At 41.6% G+C, this 22283-nt stretch overlaps 1 protein-coding gene across 2 annotated transcripts in view; it reads right to left on the bottom strand.

Annotated features, from left to right (window-relative positions):
• Nucleotides 1–14503: 14503 nt before the first annotated feature.
• The window catches only part of SMAD2 (SMAD family member 2), a 49476-nt gene continuing 41696 nt past the window's right edge, over nucleotides 14504–22283 (bottom strand). For both annotated transcript variants that reach the window (XM_062512676.1, XM_062512675.1), the window contains 3 exons: nucleotides 21132–21269; nucleotides 20830–20974; nucleotides 14504–16445 (listed from right to left, as the gene is read on the bottom strand). In XM_062512676.1, the coding sequence (XP_062368660.1) occupies nucleotides 16322–16445; nucleotides 20830–20974; nucleotides 21132–21269 (407 nt within the window). In that variant the 3' untranslated portion in view covers nucleotides 14504–16321. The remainder of the gene's footprint in view (nucleotides 16446–20829; nucleotides 20975–21131; nucleotides 21270–22283) is intronic.

Consider the following 22283-nt stretch of genomic DNA (forward strand, 5'->3'; position numbering starts at 1 on the left):
TTACCCTTCCACTTGAAATGAAGGCCCTGACTGTTAGATTAACATTTATCTGTGCAGAAAAAAACAAACCCAAAACTCTAAAAATTTTGGAATCTGGATCCTTGCAACTAGTATAAAAATTATGCATATTATAAAACAGATGTGGCGACTCAGAAAGCAGTCTGAAACTAATTGCTCTAAGCAAAATACATGAAAAATATTATTTGACATAAAAATCTCATTATTTTCCCGACTGCCTGAAATACAGCATAGTTCAAACCCTACCAGAGTGGATCACAGAAAGTCCTCCTTATTCAAGGAGCATTAGCTTACTTAAGGACATTTTCTTTCATGTTTATAAAGTTTCAGTGCAAGTGCTCAGTGGGATATGGGTTTCATTAGCTTTTTCATTTCAACTTTTGCTGTGTGCTTTCTTTTCTAAAAAAAATAAAATGAAAACTGAATTTTCATGGCTTGGGGCTACCACAAATTTGTCCCCCCATAAAATGTGACTTAAATTGCAAGAGAAGTTGGCTATAATCAGAATAGAAAAACCAAACATGACCCAGATCCCTTTTTCTAGAGGTTTTTTAGTGTGCATCTGTCCTGGTTTAGGGCAAATTTGAGAGAAAACCTCTGAATGGGCTCCCTCTGGGAAACAGTTTCAATCAGTCCCTCCCTCAACTGTTTTGGGGAAAAATATTTCCTCAGATAGAAGTGGGGGAAAAAAGTGTTTATTTAACAGGCAAAGCACTCCCCAGCACAAAAAATGAACATAGTATGTTATTATTATATTATTAATGAAAATACTAAACAGCAGAACAAATTCAGCAGCGTCCCTTTCGTGGGTACAGGCATCATAAAGTTGTCCCAAGACAGCATCATTTCCATAAGCTTCTAGTGCATGCATTGACCATTGGTACGGCACAATTCAAAAGAATTTTCACTGTATCTTTCTTTTTTTTTTTTTCCCCCTCCATTACCATTTAGCTGAAAGACCTCACAAAGTCACAGAGTGGTTTGGGTTGGAAGGGACTTTAAAGCTCATCCAGTGCCACCCCCTGCCATGGGCAGAGATATCTTCAGCCATCCCAGGCTGCTCCAAGCCTCAGTGTCCAACCTGGCCTTGGACATTCCCAGGGATCCAGGGACAGCCAGAGCTGCTCTGGGCACCTTGTGCCAGGGCCTCATCACTTCCAGTGTAAAAAAAAGCCAACTTTCTTATATCTCATTAAGTAGTAAAAATTCTGTTATTTTCAGTATTTTTACAGATTTATTCAGTGATTATCCCACAAGAGATTTCAGGGCCATCAGTCTTTAGCAGACTGTGACATGAAGAGGGCAATATAAATGACAGAATCCCAGAAAGGTTCAGGCTGGAAGGGACCACACTGATGCTGGTCCTATCTCCTTTCTCCAGCAGGTCCATGCCTGAGCACAGGGCACAGGATTGCATTCTGATGGTTCTGGAACATCTCCAGTGATGGACACTCCACGCCCTCTCTGGGCAGCCTGTCCAGTGCTTGGTCACTACCTAGGGCAGAAGTTCTTCCTCATTTTCAGGTGGAACTCCCTGGGCATCGGTTCCTGCCCATTCTCCTCTGGTGCCATTTCTGTGTCCCTGGAGCAGAGCCTGAGCCCTGCTCTGCCCCCTTCTGCACACAGGGACAGACACTGACATCAGGCTCCAAACAGCTCCACTGGCCAGAATCATAGGGCCATTACTGTGACTTCTTCAGAGCTGCACAAAGCAATAGCAGAGCTCAGGAATTACAGAATCATAGAATATCCTGAGCTGGAAGAGATTCACAAAGATCACCCAAGTCCAGCCCCTGTCCCTGCACAGACACCCCAACAATCCCAGCCTGTGCATCCCTGGGAGCAGTGTCCAAACTCTCCTGGAGCTCTGGCAGCCTCAGGGCTGTGCCCATTCCCTGGGGAGCCTGGGCACCCTCTGGGGGAAGAACCTTTCCCTAAAATCCAACCTAAACGTCCCTGGCACAGCTGCAGCCATTCTGTCAGGTCCTGCCATTCTGTCCCTTTGCTTCCTGAGAGATTCCAGGAAAATTCAGATGTGCAGTCCGAAACATCTCAGAAAGACCCTGTGTATGAACCTACTCAGAAGCAGAGACATCCACCTTTGCTGATCACACAGGAGATAAGCAGGCTGAGTTGATTTACATTGGGTTAACCCCACACCACATGCCTTTGAAATAATTTCAAAACAGATCCCCAACCTGGTGGGAAAAGGAGAAAAACTCCACTCAGTTCATCCTCTAGAGCACTCAAGGACAAGCAGGACGGAGCTGCTGAGACACAGAAATCCTGTTGCCTGTACCCCAAACCCACAGGGAAATCAGGACTGCCTGACAGAAGAAAAGGTAATAGCTTTTGATATAGCAAACTGTGGTTGGCAGACCAGAAAGCTTTGCATGAATGCCTTTTAAAATAACCTGAGCTTTAGGACATGAGTGTCAAATTTCTGTGTCTACCAGGACCATGCCAAGGCTCCTGAAGTTGCCTGTATGAGCTACTCAGACCAGAAAAGATGGTGCCTGCCAACACTAGCCCAACAGCAAGTCAAGGGTGCTTTGCTGGAGAGTCACAGGATGCTCTAGCAAACTCCACTCTCACAGTAATACATGATTCCAACCAAATTTTGGCACCTCCCTGAGACTGCACCAACTTAACTGCAATCACTGTAGGATGTCCTAAAATCGCAGTTTTGTGTCGTTTTTTCCCCCTCAGATTCTAGCTAGGTGAGACCTAGGGTTTTGGACAAACCATCTTGAGAGGGGCAGATGTCACCTGTTAGTGACACAGGTCAAAAGATTTCTTCCACGGGTGGTAAATGAATGAGGTTGGAGAGCTAAAGAGCAACATAGCACAGACAATTTTTGGAGGACAAGCCAATCCTGTTATTAGGAGGTAGGGACAAGTGATTTAGAAGCAGCCTGGATTAATACAGCAGTTTTGGGCAGTTTCTGTGGTGTAAACAGCCACATCTGGAGGAATTTCAGAACTGAATGCCCACCCTATGTGGAAAGAGATAATTTCCATGTTACATGGGGAAGGAAGATTCAAAGAGAGAAATATTCAGCAGAAGGCTTGTCAGAAAAATTTAATTTTGAAATAACTGGAGTGTCATACATGGGGTGACATCAGCTCAGGGAGGTTGCCTGTCTTGAGTAATGGCCAAGGGACCATATTGTCTGCTTTGCTTTTATTCAGCAGTCCCACACATTCAACATTTTCTTGTGTAATATTTCAACTCTTGTCAAAAATACTTTGTGCTTTCTTTTGCCCCCTATTTTTTAATCCAAATGTAACAAGATTTGTTTATTTCTCTCATGTTAACTGAAAACTATCACCTAGCATTCTTCAATAAAGGCTTTCTTGATATTTTAAATTTCTTAAAACATTTTAATCAACAAAGGAACCCTCATTATTTTTTTCAAGAGTAACAATTTTTTAAAGAAGTGAGTCATTCTCAACACAACACAAAAGTCAAGGTGAGAATTTGCTTTTGTTGCCTCAAAATTCTCCACTGTTACAACCACCAGGTTGTGTTTAAAACCCTGCTGTGTCACTGTCCATCCTCACCCACCTTCTCAGTCAGGTGAGGAGTGCACAGATTGTTTATTGGATCTCTTCGGAAAGACAAAGGGTTAATGTCCAAGGTCAAATGAGCTTCTCTTACATAAGGAATCAAGGTCAGTGAAGGTCCTCAGGTTTTGTGAAAAGCAGCTTTACTATTCCAGCAAGGGCAGTGGTGTCACATCTGTAAATTCCAAGACTACCCAGAACAAAAAAGTCAATCGACTGCTGTACAACAAGTTTCATAAACATCAACACCTGTTTCATATTATTTTGCCTCTTTGAAGCAGATACTTTCCCATTTCAGCTGGTCAGAAAGCCAACCCCCTCTCTTGAATTACGTTCTGGTCACAACATCTCCACCACTGTCTCATGAACCAAGGACAAGAGAGAGACCCTGATGGGTCTCACTGGGCTCAAACCAAACCAGCTACACGAGCCAAAGGAAGGGGGCCACAAAGAAAAACAACCCCTTAGCCATACACAACTCACTGCAAAGTTTCTATGACTCAGAGCTATAGGCTGCCAACGGTGGTACTCTGACAGAAAAATACTGTGGCTTCTTGAAATCAGTCTGAGACTGGGAGGCAGGAAGAGGTGGGTTTAAATGCTGGTGCTGCAGATGCATCCTCGGGTAATGGCAAACAGAGAAACTCCCAAGGAGCTTATTTGAAGGCAGGTAGGGCTGACAGAGGCGAGAAGTACCCAGGGACTCCAGAAAAAAAAAAAAAAAAAAAAGGCATGGAACACTACCCACTGACTCCTCTTATCTGCTTTCCATCAGCACACAGATACTGCTCATCTCAGGCTGTGTGCCTCCCTTGGCACTCCTCCTCACAAACTTTTAGCAGATCACTTTCCCTACCATGGCTGTGGAGGTTTGATGCCTGCATGGAGAGAGTCTGAGGCCTCCTCTGTATGGAAAAACTCCTACAAATACCTTTTAAGGGGCTGAGGCTGAGAAAAGAGATCTTTTTTTAAACTTCTGAAATTATGGTATTACCTCAATCCTGTTCAGTATGAGTATTTAATTCCACCTTAATCTGCACACTTAATCAGTTCTTTTCTGTAGGGAGGAGGCTCTAAGGGACCTGCATTGCCAGAGTTCACATTTTCTTGACCATGTGGATAACAAGAACAAAAAATTAAAAAAAAAAAATTCCCATACCACTTAGTGAAAGGCAAGGTTTCACCAAAACCAGCCAGAGCACAGGGCAGCAGAGAATATAAAATGAGAGGGAACACCTGCTGTACTCCTCAAAAGGCATATCTTGGAAATCATCAGTTTTTCAGGATTGCCTCAATCACAGATGTGGAAAAATCTTACAGACAGAGGTCCATGGATGCAGGCACACTAGTATTAGTATCCTATATGTGAATTTTGGATTGAACTGGATCTGTCACTAAAACACCCCATGCCATGGGAAGAAGTCCACAAATAACTCCCTTGCTCCTTCATTGTTTTTAATCACTTCCTTAACTTGATGACTTTTTCCTTAATTAGATGACTTTCAAAGATTTGGCCTAATTTCAAAGATATATAAATGTTTTTCAAAAGTTGGCTCACCCATGGAGCTGGATTTTGATGGGGTCATGGCAAATTTAGGCTAGCAGCACCCTCTGCAAGGACCCTGGAGATCCTTAGGCCACAGTCAGAAATTCATCTGCCTTTATTTTTTGTTGGACACGCAGTCAGACACAACAGGCTCATCGCTAGAAATTGGTATGACCAGTGCAGTGCTAATTAGCAGGACATTAGTTCTTCTAAACATGCCCAGATCACACAGCACCAGACCCAGGAACTGGGGGAAGACTGGAGGAATCTTTGCTTATCCCATGCCAGAGATACAACTTCCCAAAGTTCTGTTCATCATCCCAAAGTCAGGATAAATAATTCTTTCTGCTCATGTAAGTGTCTCAGCCCTCGGAGCATGCCTGAGGGAAGCACTGGGCACAAACAGAACCCAGAATTTTACAGTCATCCTTTGCATGAGCTTCAAGGGTTTTGACTCCCAAGGGTCCACTTGTGTAAAGTCATGACAGTGGGTGGAGCTCAGAGAGAACACATAAATTATGGTCGTTATCATGGTCATTATCATGCTGCATTACTGCAGCAAACCTCTGTTAGACCCCCTTGATTTCATCAAGAAGACCAGAAATAAGGTCCAAGAGGGAATGTGTAAATGTGCACGGGAGAAATGGGAGTACTGACCTTGAGTTTGTGCCCTTGGGATGCTACAGAGAGCAGAACTGCCTTCCCAGAGGCACCAGGTTAGTTTCTTACATCACACAAAATCAATAATTCAGCCAATGCCTGACCTGTTTCCAAGTGTCTTCAGTGGAGAGAGAACACCTTTGTCACTCTGCTTTTGTCAGCCAAATGAAATTACACAGAGCAAGGGTGTCTGTTGACACAGCAAGCTCAAAATACAATGCACATTTATGACAAAGTGCCCTATGCTTGAAATTAAGTCTCTTCAAGCTTCACTTCATCAAGACTTAGGTCCATCTGCCAGGCAAGTTTCAACCCAGTGCAATCCAAACACAAATAAAATATTTAGACTGTTACTTGCACACTAATCCCATTCCTACTTCCCCCACCCTATTTTAAAGTAGAAAACTTTTTCCTCCCCCTTTGTAATAGTTCTTCCTGCTATTGGCAAATAAGTATTCTGGAAAAATTTCCCCTTTAATACTCTTCCTCAGAAGAGCATAGTGTTTTCTCCACATTTTACAAGCATGGCTGCTGTCACGCAAAACTCCACTAACTTTAGATTCAAGTGTTTTAAGAACAAAATCAGGAGACAAAAAAGTCCTGCAGACTTTCAGTAAGTTCAGACTCTCTTCTAAATTCCTAAAAACAAAGCCCTCCCTCCTAAAACCCCACCACAAAACACTTTCATGCTACTGGATGAGATGTACTATTTGCCAAGGAGCACTTGAACACTCCCAAGAACTGCCTGAGCCCTAACGAAAAAGCAAAAAATGTCTTATTCAGAATAAGAATTTCTCATTCAGAAAACTCATGCAGATATTACAGCAAACCTCTTCCCACAGAGGCTGTGGGCTATTTATTACTATTTATTTATAAGACTGCTTATCCTTGTGGTCAGGTAACCCTCAGAAGACAGGGAAAGTCCTGTTAGTTCTTCAGTCTTGAACTCAAGTTGCTCCAGAAGAGGCTGTGCTGAGCCTCAGCTTTGACAAGAGATGAAAACTGGATTTGTGCTCCTCAGCCCCAGTTCCATTAAACCTGCTCCAACAACTCCTTCAGTGCTGTAACAAAAGGAAAATGAGTTTTAAGATCTTTAACTAGCAGATGCATATCATGAGCATTCAGATAGCTGCTCAGGGTGCCTTTGTGATCACGTATCACTGTTGAAGCTGAGCACCCTCTCATTCTTCTTTTTAACTCCATCACTTTTCCTGTTTTACTAAACCTCAGTATTTCTCAGCCCTGGCTCCTTGCCTGTTTTAATTTCATACACTGCACAAACCTCAAAGTCTGCATACATTATGGAGACATTTTCCCTCCCATCAGTACCAACAGCAGCATTGCTAATTGCTGTGGTTTTTCTTCCCATTGGAATCTCAGACGTCTAAAGTTGTAGAAGAAAAGTATACTTGTCTGGAAGGAGATTACTGTTTCTAAATTAATGCTATCATTTTCCAGAACTAAGTACCAAAAGAGGTGCTGGGTTATAAATGTACACCTCCATGATGAAGATGCATCTCCAGTGCAAACCAGGATCCTGTTAGGAATGTCCAGTCTGGAGGTGGACACCCTCCAGAGCATCCCAACAGTGCCTGCCTCAGTGCCTGACACTCCTGCCATGCTGCTGAGCTCCTCAGGTGCCTGACAGCTCTTCATCCAAGAGATATTTTCATCTGTTCCTCAGTACAATATTTTTTTTTTCTTCCAGGACTTCCTCTACCAAACTTGATGCCCTTTGCTGTTCATCAAACCACTTACAAAAACATAAGGTAAAAGCACTTCTTCCATTATCAGGCAGCAGCTTGGGTAGTGATTATTCATTCATTCAGCCCTCAAGTGGACCTTGTTGGTCTTCATCCCTTTATGCCTGCAGGGGAGACCAGCCCAGGCTCCCTCTGCCTTTGCCAGCTTTGGCACCAAGCACGTGATGAAGCACAGCACAGGCACAGCACAACTGATTCTGTCTGAGAACACCTTGACTGAGGCCCATAAGAAATGTCACTTGTGCCTGTACCTGAATGAGCACCCCTGTGACAGCACACTGTCCTTCACATGGTGTTACCCAGCAGGGTAATTCTTCCTGCAGCTCACACATCTCTTTGCAGCAAGATCAGTGTGATTCTTCCCAAGAGCTTCACTACGATCAAGTCCTTCCCCTCTCCCAAAGAAGCTCACCTCTGCTGCCTGAGGATTCTTGGTTTTAACCACAGACTCCATCAGTGATCCCACAGGGGAAAAAAGAAATACAGCAACACATAGGTGTGAAAGCCCTGGGGAATCTGTGCTGAGTCACCTCCACATGAATCTCACCAGCTCACACACACACACACACACACACACACACACACACACAATTTTTCTCAGCTTCTCTTGTGAATTTTACATATCTACCCTTCAAGGACATGCAACAAATGGAAAAGACAGGTCTTCTGAAGTGTTGTTAAATTCATTACGCACTGGTGTAATTTCAAAGTAATTTATGCATCTAGACAATTCCAGGGTATCTGTCCAACTGTTTGGTATCTCCAAAGAGTTCTGAGTGTGTGGCAGCTAACTGGGGGTTCTGCAATTCTCTGCTCCAGGACTTGGCTCTACACCTTGACCTGCCTCTACTCCAGTTTCTCCAGAAATTTGGTGCATGTTTGAAGCTCTGGTCTCCCTTTGTAGTTACTCCTTGATCAAAGGTGACCATCTTCTAAATAGGAACCCATGGAGAGCATCCAACTCTTTACCCAAAGATAAACTGCAACTGCTGCCAACCTATGTTTAATAATCTTCCACACTAAGTGCTCAACAGCTGTTCTTGGAATTTTATTTCAAAATGAAAAGGCAAGCAATCTAGATTCTAAGGCAGAGTAAGTTTTAAAATCAAACTGAATTTGCAGCCTCAGGTACACATTGCTCAGAAGCTCAATTAATTCATGAGGCATAAATTCTTTATGATACCTTCTATAGTTTTAGGCAAGCAAACAGAGCAAAAGTGCTGCTGCTAACAGAAAAATCAAAAGTGTCAGAAGCTTGTTTCATTCCATCTTCCCCTGCTGGGAAAATAGTAGGGGCAGAATGTCTATGGCCATAGACACTTTGGATCCTATTCCAAAAGAAACAGGACAAGCAACTGAGATTTATCGAATCCATTCTGACTAGGTCTTCCACACGGGGGAGAAGGATCAAGAGCACTGAGGTCTGACATCCCTACATATCCATTGTCATTCATTTTTCTTCTGCCAGCTAACCAGATTTAATCCTGATTTCAGTTAAGGAAACAACAGCTAACACACAACATCAAAGACTGCTCTCAGCTTTGAAGCCTTGGTTCTAGCTCTTGTAGCTGTGACAATCCAGGACAAGGACTTTGCTCCACACACTGTGCATTCCCAAGAGAAGAGATGTCAACCTTACTCAGAGAACTTTTTACCCAAGAGAGATGGAAGAGAGGACCAACACGACTGGGGAGTTTTTTTAAAGCCCTTTTTTAATATGGTTTTGGATGCTTATTCACTAGCCAAGCTTAAGTGGTAAGGAAAAAAACACATTCCATTAGTATTTTCTTAATAGTGATAGAACCTCAGACCAGTAGGAAATTTAGTCCCTGAGCAGGTGTCCTGGGTGACTTTATGATGTCGTGTATCCCCTATCACCTGATCTGCTGTGTGCCCAGAAATGGTCCTGTAGCTTAAAGCTAGGCCCAGAGAGAGAGACAGAGGGGTGGGTGGAATTTTTTCATGGCTTATATTCAAACCACAGAAGTAAGAGTTCAGTTTTTTCTGAGCTCACAGCAGTGCAGAATGAGACAGATTGGGAGTTTTGCTTTGCTTTTTTCTGCTGGTGTTCCACATTAGCCAAGGCAAGGAAAGTTTTCCCAGCACTACAGGGTGTTTTTCCCTGTGGAACTGTTCAGTTTCCCTCTGGTCTGGGACACCAGGATAATCATCTGAGGTCCCCCACAGGCTGCACACTGGGTGTGGATGCTGGAGAGACTGAGCCACAGAAAGACTCTCTGAATTTGCCATCTCTTCAGAGCAACAAGAGGTTTCATCCTTTAATATTATTCAATTCTTTTACGTTTGTGAGTACTTTCCTTGTGAAACAAACAGGTGTTTTTTCCACTTTTCTTCAAGATTTTTCTCCCAAACCAACTGGGGAAGGGGGCTGCTGGATTTTGTTTTTTAGAGGACACCCCATGTGGGAAGTTTCCTCCCAAATCTGTCCCAAACCAGGACAAATATTTTGGCACCCAGTGTGGGGCTCAAGAAAATGGAAAAAACCTGTACTGATTGCATTTTGGCATCACTATTTTGGATTGGAATTAAGCACTCAGTACCCACCTTGTTGCTTGAGTTTATGATGTCTGTCTGGTCCCTAGGCCTGTTTGAGGTGTTAATAAGTTTCTGATCCCTAGGCTTGTTTTCCAATCCACAGATAGCTCCTGTATTGTCCCTAACATGTAGTTTTTACAGTTGAGAGGCATGGATTTGGGTTGCTATTTTGCTGGGTGTGTTGATAATGATTTAAAGGGAGTTTACAAAGGTAGTGGGGTTTGTTTAAAGTATGTGTGGTATATGGTTTCTTTGTCCTACTCTGCATCCCAGTTCCAAAATCATGTTTTGGGGGTTTACTAGTAATTGCACTCAGCTTGTTAGAGGAGGAGCAGGGGATGAGGGTTTTCTGCCTTTTCTTCTTCTCCTGTAAATCTGTTACATCACTTTTTGAGAATGCTGTTTCCCCTGGAAGCCAAGGATAACACCTTCCTGGTATTTTATCTGGTAAGCTTCCTCTATATGGTTTGCAGATTATCTAGAATAAGAGCTGATATGCCAGAAGGACTGATGAGACCCCTGGACCAGGCATAGACCCAGTGGTGGAAAATCCTGAGTGGTGTGGAGAATAGGAGAGAATAGGCTGGACCTTGAAGGAATTTTCTGATACAATAGCCTGGGAATTTACCTGTGAACAAATTCAGAACCCAGACAAGAAGTGCCATGATGATTCTAATGAGAAAAAGCTCATTGCAATAAGCTGGGCCCTGGAATATGCTAATGGCATGCTGCTAGATACTGTAATACAACAAACAGAGATACAAACAGAGGCCAGAGGGCAGGGAGATAAATCAGCAGCTACCCCAATCACTCAGGCAGCAGCTAAACCAGACAGTGGTTGTTGCTCCTATCATGAGAGGCATGGAACACAAAGCCAGAACCAATCTGCCAGTGGACGATGATGCACAGGAAGGACCCTCAAGGCCAGCAACTGACTCAAAATCAGAAGTCATTATTGAGCCCTTTTCACTGAAGGACCTTCACGGCTGAAGAAAGGATTATGCTCCATGACCTGATGAATCTGTAATTAGTTGGCTAGTCCATTTTTGGGATGCTGCAGGCCAGGCAAAAATTCTGGACGGCACTGAAGCAAGGCATTTGGGATCCTTGTCACCTGATTCCGTTATCAACCAAGGAATGATGAGGGGAGCTAATCCTCAGAGTCTCTGGGTACGGGTCCTGGGAAGTGTGGCACAGACATCTGTGTGCAGACAATCTCTATATGCAGCAAACTCAATGGAAGACCATAGAACAAGGGATTCAGTGCTTGGGAGAAATGGCAGTGGAAGAGATTGTTTTCTCAGATGACCTAACAACTAAGAATCCAGACTTGGTACCATGTACAACCCATGATGTGGCAAAAACTTGTACGACTTGGGCCACAAGAATATGCTTCTGCTTTAGCACTAATGAAGTGGGATGACAGAGAGGAGACTGCTTGATATGGTGAAGAAGCTCCAAGCATATGCAGATGCTGTGCATAGCCCAGCACATGCCAGAATAGCAGCTGTGGAAACACATCTGCAGAAATTAGAAGATAGAGGAGAATCACAAGAAACTCAGAGAGATTAGAGAAGGTTTTCTCCAAATCTCAGCAGTACAGACCAGAGGTTCTGGTACCAAACATAGATGCCCCCCAGATGGGGAGAGAAAGTACACCCCATGAGCTGAGCTGTGATTTTTCCTGCATGATTGTGGAGAAAAAACAAAGAAGTGGGATAGAAAAATCTACTGCTGCTCTGGCACAACGGGTGTGTGAACTGAAGGAAGGCAAGACTCAGAGAGGAAGTTCCACCAAAAAGGAAGCAGCTCCAGTAGCCCATAGCCAAACTGCCAGGAATGATGATGACCCATCCAATCCCCTTGAAGGAATCTCCAAGACATATGCCCAGGGAAAGAAGAATAACCAGACTTAGAGGGGCCCTGGCTCTAGCCAGGTAGAGGTTGGGGAAAACTGTGTTTTTTGGACTGTGTGGATTTGTTGGCCTGGCACATCTGAACTACAAGAATATGAGGCCTTGGTCGACACTGGCTCATAGTGCACACTAATCCCATCGAGACATGTGGGGGCAGAATCTGTTTCTATTGCTGGTGTGACAGGGAGGATCACAGGATTTTACTTTGGTGGAACTTCCTGTCTTCCTTCCAGAAATGGTTGCTAATGCAGCTGGCATGTTATTTGCTATTTTTATTTTTTTTTTAACAAAGGCAGTACTTCACTGCTGCTTCAGAGCTAGTCAGCATCCCCAAAATTAGGCTAGCCAAACTTGTTTTGGTAAAAAGAACAGCGCTTCATACTCAAGTAAAACACTGTGTGGGCAGAGTATAGTGAAATGTTGCATCTCAATATTTTAACTCAGAACCCAGCTGCAGTAAAATTTCAGCTTGCAATGCTTAAAAAAAAAAACAAAACAAAAAAAACAAAAAAAACAAAACTTTAACCACAATGAAGTGTGACAAGTTTCAAAGCTAAAACACACTTCATTGTGCCAGCTATTCAGAGCTGAAGATGATTATCAAACCCCCAAATTTAACACCCTCCCACTTGAACGTGAAAAATGTTGGACACATGAAAACAAAGAGCTTGCCGAAGTACAGTAGTTGTAATTTCTAGCTGTGTGTTAATTAGTTTAAACCTATTATTCTTAAACTGTTCTTAAATCTTAGCTGATTACTTTGACAGCACTAGAGAACCTCTTAAGGCAGTTATTTATTAATATTGATTTTATGCACTCAGGCTCCTCAGTCAACAGCCTGTGCTACCAGACAGCCAAATTCAGATTTTACTTCTCTATCAATTTTATAAGTTAAATAATTTACTCTCTTTGCCTGCAATTGGTCTCAAGGAGGTTAAGATATGATTAAACACAATGTCCCAAATAAAAACAAGAGAACACCACAGGTCTCATGGTGTTTCAGATTTGTATAACACCACCTGAAATCAAAGGACTCTGCACAAAATGCTGAAATACAAGTAGAGAATGTCTATTGCAGGATCTTGCCACCTAGGAAGAAGCCACATGCGAAATGAAGGGGGAAAAATGCAGAGATGATGACACTCTACTATCAATTCTCACAGTTTAAAACTGCAAAAGTCCAGGCATTTGACACAGTTCTCAAAGCCTCAGCCCTGAGACAACTTATAAATGAAATCAGGGTTTTCTTTGGAGGAAGGGTTCTAAAAAGTCAACTCTCTGCCTACAAGCTGCCAAAAGGCAACTTAAAAATCATTTTTAGGCTTGGATGTTTACATCAACCACCTGGTGTTTGATTACTTGGTTTTGGCAATACTATGAAAATCACAGGCTGGTAACAAGAGAAATCCAGAATCCTGGCTCATGGAATTAAAGTCAATGCTACACAAAGTTTGTACAGAGATACTCCAGCTCTGTGATGCAGGTAAGCAGCTGGCTCCCCACTTGAGTGCTGCTTGCTAGGTGTTTTATTTTGCAAAATAGTCTCACTGGAAAAAAAAATACTTCACATTTTAGTTGCATTTTGGATATCAGTACTTTGACTGGCAGAAGAGGAGAGGGAGGAAATCACATTCCTTATGTACCACAGGCATTCTGCATTAAGATGCTGGGGTCATCTGCATGATTTTGAAGAAGAGCAAAACAGCAGTGGAGTAAGTCAGAAAGGCACTGGATTAAGAAACAGGGTAGGTTAAAATTAGTCAAGAACTGCCAAAGGCATTTAAGTGAAACACAGACAAGCAAACATTACAAACATGGGTAAGTTCCCTTGTGGCTGGAACAGCAATGGCAGGATAGCAACACTAGCAGAAATCAAAAAATGACTTCAATATAGAATGGCTTTGCACCCAGGCAGCACCACAGACAGTGTCTGTAGGTCCTGGTGGTCTCCTTGGAGGTGCCCACCCCAAGAAGAGGCAGAGGTTACTTCAGTGTTCAAGGCAAAGCAACTAACACTGCCACAGGTGAAAGGCACATTCAGAAATCCACAGCAAGGAGACCTCAGAATTAGGCCACCCAACTAATTCGAGTTGCAACCTGCTCAAAAATGTGAGTCTGACCCAGAGAAGCTGCTCTTATCTGTATCACAGGTGGAAGTAAACACCTGAGATAATAGGATGCAATTTGATTGTGACAGGCAAAAATAACTGCTTTAATAAACTCCATCAGGAGTAGAGGAGTCTGTACCACCAAACACACACATATCCAGAACCTCCACAATAGCTGCTTGGAAAGTAGTATTAAGATTTAAACTCTGCCTTTCCACCCACCACATGCAGTACACTTGTACCATTTAACTGGGTGGATCAGGGGAATTCCTAACCTTTAATGAAAAAATATAGGCAGCAATGAATTTAAAAAAAAAAACAAAAAACAACAAACAGCCATTGTGAGAATTAAAACTTTTATTAGTGTATTCACATATTAGGCAAATGCAACACGCATGAAGCTTCTCTCTTAGGTTCACAAGTTCTACCAATACATTAGTCTACTGGTAAAACTAGCACAAACTGGTAACTGCTTTGCCAATTCTTGAAAGGTCTGGCCCATTTTCTCAAGGCTTGATTTTTGGTATTGCTTCTATGCCCTAGTCATTATGGCATAAAAATATTCATCACTATCATCAATTCAGTCAAGTGATTAAAAGCGGTAACACTGGCCACATTTTTGTTCTCAAAGCTAAGTTATCACTAGCTGTACTTACAAAGTACAGAACTAGTGTAATTGATGAAACAATGGAAAAAAAACAGACAAAGGCAATCCTGCTACTGCCACAATAACAGAAGAATGACAGACAGCTAGATCACAAGATTGTTAGTAAGATGTGTATTTTTCAAGTCAGAATAACCCTTCTATACAGTTTCCCAACCCAGCCCCAACCCAGACTTATTTGTAGACTATATTTCAGAATATTTTTAATATGGTGCAGCTGTAGTGTCCAAGGGTTCACAATAACATGCACTGTCATGAAGAACCTGGAAGTCCTCCTTTGCTGGTCATACCTCAGCAACCACTATTCTAGAGGTTTTGCAGAAGCAACTACTTTTAATAACAAGGCCCATTATGACATAATGAATGCATATGATCAGGTGTGTAAGTAAACTATAAAAGCGACTCAGATAAGAAATTTAAATTCTGATACTGAAATATGTTAAGAAGCTGCATCTATTTAAAACCTAAACAAAAAGAGTCTAACTTACCCCAGGAAATGGTTTTTCAAGATATATGGCTCCAAAAACTAAACCCCATTATTTTTAGTGACATATGAAAAAATGAAAAAAATACAGATGATAAGGGGTAAGACCTACTCAATGAAAGAAAAATACAGATGTTAGGGGTAAGCCAATAACCTTGTACACTTAATTCAATATCCAAAGCCATGGTAAATTCTCAGTCCATGAGAAAAACCATTCATTTCAATGATTCAAGGTATAAAAAAAGCCCCAAATTACACCACTGCCAGCAATATTGCTGGCAAGAGATGCATCAACTCAGATGGGTATCAAAAAGTAGACTGCTAGTGTGATGGACACTCAGAATTTATAATATGAATGCATTTTAGGCCCCATTAAGTATATAAAGTGTCTTAAGACTTCACAGATGCATCTCAAGACATTTCTTTCCCTTCCAATGGAGGGATTCTCTCTTTAAGAACGCAGCAAAAAATTCATCTTTTCTATAAGGAAAGCCATTTTATGTTTAGGACAACTTAAAAATCTGCTTATATAAAAAAAATAAAAGAATAAGGGAGCAAAGTGTTGGAATTTTATGACATACTTGCCCCAGTCAAAAAACAAAATGACTATTTATGGGAACTAAAATGTAGAACAGCACAATACTGTGATATTTGAGATCATGATACATTATCTGTATATATACTTAGCTATTCATGTTATTGATAACCATTAGGACACTCAATTATATACCCAATAAAAAAAACACCATTAAAGAGTCTTTAGAACTGTCCCTTCTTTCTGAAGAAGGCATTTCTATACACTAAATTTTCATCTAGTATCAGAGTATAGGAAACAGAATCCACAAGGTGCTTTAACTGATGAGACCTCAAGTGCTGTTTTTTCTTTTTTCTTTTTCTTTTTTTTTTTTTCTTTTTAAAAAACCTTTTTAGATAGTAAACAGTTCATGGGGACCAGACACAAATACTACGACAGACGAGCTGTTATATTAAGTCTGTTGACTGGACTCAATTTTTAGCCCACTGGTGACAGAGAAGAGTTTTAGGACATGCTGGAGCAGCGAACTGAAGGGGAGCCCATCTGAGTCAATACTTTGTCCAGCCACTGTAGAGGCCCGTTCAGGTGAAGCTCAATCCAGCAAGGAGTGCTTGTTACCGTCTGCCGCCTGGAAAAAAAAGAATATGGAAAAGTCACTGCATTGGGTTGGTCTCACCAGGTTTTTGGTAGCAGGGGAGGCTTCTGCCAGAAGCTTCCTCCATGTCAGGCAGAGGTATCCTTTGGCAGCTCCAGAGATGGATGTGCTGCTGGTCAAGGCTGGGCTAATTAGGAATGGTGATGCCTCTGGGATAATGGGTTTAAGGAGAAAAAAAAAAAAAAAAAAAAAAAAAAAGAGGTTGTTTCCCACTTGTAATTGCCACAGAAGAGCAGAGTGAGAACATGTGAGAGGAACAACTCTGCAGACACCAAGGGCAGTGGAGGAGGAGGAGCAGGAGCTGCTCCAGGTGACAAAGGTGAGATTCCCCTGCAGCTCATGGAGAGGCAGCTGTGCCCTGCAGCCTGTGGAGGGCACAGGGATGCAGAGATGCACCTGCAGCCCCTGGAGCAGCCCATACCAGAGCAGGGAGATGCCTGAGAGAGGCTGTGAGCCTGTGGGAAGCCTGTGGAGACAGGAGCCCATGCTGGAGGAGCCTGTCCTTGAAGGACTGCACCCCACGGAAGAGTGACCCATGCTGCAGAACTTCATGGGGAATTGTTGCCCATGGGATGGACTCACAGTGGAGAAGTTCATGTAGCAGGGACCCCACAGAGCAGGGGAAGGATTCCAATCCTCTCCCTGAGCACTGGCAGGAACAACATGTGAATAACTGACCATAACATGCACTCCTACCTCCCTTTGCAGCTGGGGGAGAAGGTAGAGCTGGCAAGGGAGAAGGTCTTTTAGGACTTATTTACTTCTTATTATCTTGCTCTGGTTGTGTTGGCAATAAATTCATACAATAACTGATTCAAGCCTGTTTTTCCCACAATGGTATTTGGTGAGGGATCTCTCACAGTCCTGGTCCCATGACCCTTTTACTCTATTTTCTCTCTCCTGTCCAGCTGTGGACAGGAGTGAAAGCTGCTTTGGTGGCTGCCTGGAACCCAGCCAGGGTCAACCCACTGCAGCCAGAAAGCAGGTTCAGCTGCCACAAAATTCTGTGTCTCCATCCATATATAGTACACAGAGACAGAAAAATCTGCAACCATTATAACTGTTACTAAAGTTTATCCAGAAAAAAAAAAGGCCCCGGGACTCCAAAGCACTTCACATATGTAAGACACATCAACAATTACATGATTGTCCATAATACATCAAAAATATTTCACCCTGGAGAATAACACTAGCATTTCCTTCAAGTGCCACATCAAGAGCCTTAGTTCTAAAAAGAAATTCAGAAGTGAACGTTGTCCAACTGATGCAGCATTCACACCACAAACAACTGTGTGCAGCTGTATCACAACCTTCCAAGAGTCTGCATGCATAACTGGATTTGAATTTTGTAGACAACTACTGAGAAACATGGAATACAAATCCCTGGCTCTGTGCTGTCAGCATGGCCAAACAGCACAATGCTATAGTGAACATAAGCTCTGGCTTTTTGGAGCAAATGACATGATAAATGCACAGGAAAATCGGTAGATGTTGTCAGAAACACTGTATCAGAGCACAGTGTGTGGTTATACTGTGCTAACTGATGTTATCTCAAAGGAATACCAAACTATCTCTGATTTCCTGTAATCTTAAACTTCTACATATGTTTTGTACTGTAACATCCCCACACAAACAACTGAAGTAGAAATTGTGTTTCCCTTGTCTTCTATACTAACTTGCCTACAATTTTCCACAACAGAAGCCTTTATTTAAACACCATATAGCAAATTCCAGTAGAGCTCAAGGACTGACAACCATAAAAGCTTCATCCTCTCTTTCATGTACCTTTGTTTCAGAGATCTGTTATTCAAACACTTTCCTTCTCATCTGCAAAGTAAAGTAATCAGTATTGGACAAAAACTCTGCCTGAGAAATCCTGTTTTACTGTACCCACTCCAGGCATGGGAGTTTTCCCTAACAAGACTGGCAAGACTATGGTTGCTAAGCCAGTTTTTCCTAGTAATTCCAGCTATCCCAAGATTCAAAGGCAGCAGATTAGTCAGACAAACTGAGCTCCTTCATTTTTACTGTCAGCACTGCAGCCCTTTGCTTTAAGGAAATCTGTTTATATAAACAGAGGAACTGAAAAGGCAGAAAGATTAAGACAGTGAAGATTGATTTCAAAAATTTCACATTTTCTAGGACAAGACAGCAGCTGGGGTCTGTGCTCTTTCAGCACTCTACAAAACAGTTATTTTAGCCCCAAATGCCTATGCCAGAACAAAGTGATACAACAGAAAAACAAATCTAAACCACAGGAAATATAGTTCCATTTACTCTTGAATCCTCTCCCAAAAAAGGAAATTCATTATTCCACCACTGTCAACTCCCCTGCAATGTGTTTCACAACACACTTCCTCAAAATTTTACAACTGGTTCTGTTCAATAATGCTCACTTTGCACCAGGCTGGTAAAAATTGATAAAATGGTGACAGTCACTGAGCAACCATCTCAAAACTAAAACCTCAGTTTCTTCAACCCACAGATTTCCAGTTCAAAGATCACCAAGACTTATGCTGAACTTTCTTTAGAAGATGATCCTGGATCTGAAAAGCTCCTGTGCTAATATGAACATTTGACTGGTGATCTGAACTTCTACCATCCCCAACTTGGGCCAACATGTATCAAAGCAAAAAGTTTTATTAGGTATTTTGTCTACCAAGCCTATAAAACATATCACCTTGCCATACCTGCACATTTATGCACATATGTCTAAAATGCAAGTACTACTTTGCCTCTGTCTAAGCCTGTTGTATGAGAAATGTTTTTTTCACATAATAATGAAGCACAGATGGTTTAACAAGAAGGATGGGATATACAGTGTTTCCTGGTCCATTTTGACAAGTCAGACTACATTAACTTAAATTCGAGGTTGGGTCATTGGAGCCACCTCTTTTTGCTCTAATCCCAACTGCAGCATATTTACAAGCTTTGCATATCAGTAATTCATTAGTTCAGCATGAGTCAATAACCAGTTTTTGTGCAACTTTAGCAGTGCTACCACTGCAGCTTTTTCAATCCTATGGTTTACATTTTATAGAACAACCATCACCATTCTCCCCACTCAGAAGTAACTTTAACAAAAGCCTCCCCACAGTTTTAAACCAGCACTTACACCCTGTTCACTTCAAGATGCCTCTGTATAATCTGACTGATTAAGCATTTCTTCTGCTCAGATTTGAATGTTGTATTTAATTATGCCTAAGTGTATACATACTCCTTCAGAGCCAAATTCAATAGCTCTTTAAACCTGAGCCAGATTTTTTCTTATGTTCCTCTTCCTAACAAAGAGGTACCAATTTATCCCATTACTCAAATTTCTCATTTCATCTCATTAGACTGTTACAAAATTGGCTTTAGCTGAGAAACCTCCCCCACATACTGACACTGCTATTTACATGTATGTACTTCAAGAGCAGATAAAGGAATCAACCCAAGTGGAGCCTACACACCATTATTCAACTTCAGAAATTATATGGCTTAAAAAAATCATTATGAATTACATTAGGGTATTGACATGTCAGACTTGATTCCTTCAGTGGACAATTTCTAGAAAGGTTTAAGAGAATTGTTTAAAACCACAGTTCTAGCTCTCCCAAATAATGAAATCTTTAAACCTGCTCAGTTAGAAGTCAATTCCTTTTCTTCTTGAATTTCCATACTGCATTAAAAACAGGCACTGTCCTCAACTACAGCTTTTCATTTGTGCTAATAGAGAACACAATTGGAATATATTCAAAAGCAGAATGCTTTTTCCTTTCCACTCAAAGAACTGTTTTTAGAAGTTTTACTACACAAACACAGTCATCTTACTCCTGCAAAGGTTTTTCCACTGCAAGTTCCAAAATACTTGCCATCCCTTAGATGCGTGTTCTCAAGCTATTTCATTCTGCAAGAGATACTGCAAGTCTCTCCATTGGGTACCACCAACCCCATCCTGCACCACAGGAACTCATGCTACATGCAGAACAGGACAGAGAACAGAATGACTGCAAGTCTAACAAACAGCAACTGATCTCAGAGCACAAACTGTGAAACTGCAAGATGATGGCACGGATTTCACCACAACATGCAAGCCAGCAGGACTGAGCAAGGGAATGGAACTTTGACGACATTCCTTGCTCAACAGCTGGCTTCAATGCAGCACCAAAATCAAGTTTATGGACTTTGTAACTTAGCAGTTCCATAGCTGAGGTGGGGGGGGAAGAAATGGAAAATATGGATTCAATTTGCATATCCACAATAGCAGCAAGAAGTGTGTAAGTGTGGCTTTCAAGCCAGACAGAAATGATATACTAGTGAAGGAACAAAAACTATTAACTCTAAATTTAAAGAACAAAGGGTTTTCTTTTCTTACCTGTATTCAGCCCCCCATCCTTTAACAAAACTCATTCTTATGGTACACATTCTAGTAAGCTGATAAACGGCTTCAAAGCCCTGATTCACAGATTGAGCCAGAAGAGCAGCAAATTCTTGGTTATTAAAGATTTTCAGATTGCATCCTGTAAAGAGCCAAAAAGATACAGTCAGTGAATACACATGCGTTTGCTACACAGAAGCCTGAATCTATGAAGAAATTACAAAAAAAGGAAAGCAAATGTTATGCAGTGAATACATCCACTGGGTATTTTCTCACGAGACCTCTGGCAGGCTACTAACCTGGTGGAATTTTGCACACAGTTGCAGGATGCCAGCCATATCTTTGATTACAGTTGGGGCTCTGAACGAAGATCGCGCTATCACTCAGGCACTCGGCAAAAACTTCTCCGCCAATGTAATACAGACGCACTCCCCTGCCTGTAGTGAAATGCAAAGGAACTCTAGTTATGGTATGACAAGCAGATTAGGGAACATGGGAGTTTATTTTTCAAATAAGGCTAAGGTTTTTCTTTACAACAGAAACAGAAATCAATTATCTACAGAACCTCACTGCTGTGCTGACAGCTGTAGCAGGAGCAAAACAATTAAATTGTGTTTTTCTCCCACGAATGCACAAGGAAAAGCAGAATATTTTTTTGGTAAAAAGTGAAAGTCTTTTCCAGCCACATAATGGCTTGTAACCAAGTCCAAGCTCAGAAGCAGTGTTCATAAAGACAGAATTAAAACCTGTGCTAATATTAAAGCATTGTATGTGAAGCAGCACAGACCACCATGGTCAAAAGAGAAAACACAAGATCACTACTACAACACTCTCTGCTTACATGCACCCACACTATTTCACAACCCACTGCATACCCCTGTATTGCTTTAACAAAAACAATATGATTTCATTTAGCCCTATTATTAAAAGAAAACTGTGAAAAAAAACCAATCTGTTTTCCACCTTTAGATTGTTATTTTGTTCTGTCTTGGAGTGGAAAACAAATCTGCATAGTTTATTTCTAGCAGAAAGTAAATAATGTGCAACTGATCTCCCAGAGAGAACTACTTATAATTAACAGATACTTCAGAGGCCATAGTTTCCATTTGTTTTTTTCATTAAAACAGTTTCTTCAAACAAAATGTGAGCTGCTCTATTAATGACTAAGGGTTCATAAGATTTTTGCTTTTCCTTATGCTGATCATTTTCACCAGTCAGAATAGGCACAGACTGGATTTCCACACATCTAAAATTTTATTAGATGAGTGTTTTGATTTGGCATTTGGACAGCATAAGAGGAACCAGTTCTACAGAAGAGGCTGAAATTTTACTGCAAGTAAAAACAAAAGCAACAACCAAAAATTTCTCGTAAATGTTGCTAATGAAAGTATCCAGAAAAAAAAAAAAGGAAGTTTACTGAAGAACCCAAAGTCAAGACACTGCATTGTGGA

This window comes from Cinclus cinclus, chromosome Z (genome assembly GCF_963662255.1).
Source record: "Cinclus cinclus chromosome Z, bCinCin1.1, whole genome shotgun sequence".
NCBI lineage: Eukaryota > Metazoa > Chordata > Aves > Passeriformes > Cinclidae > Cinclus > Cinclus cinclus.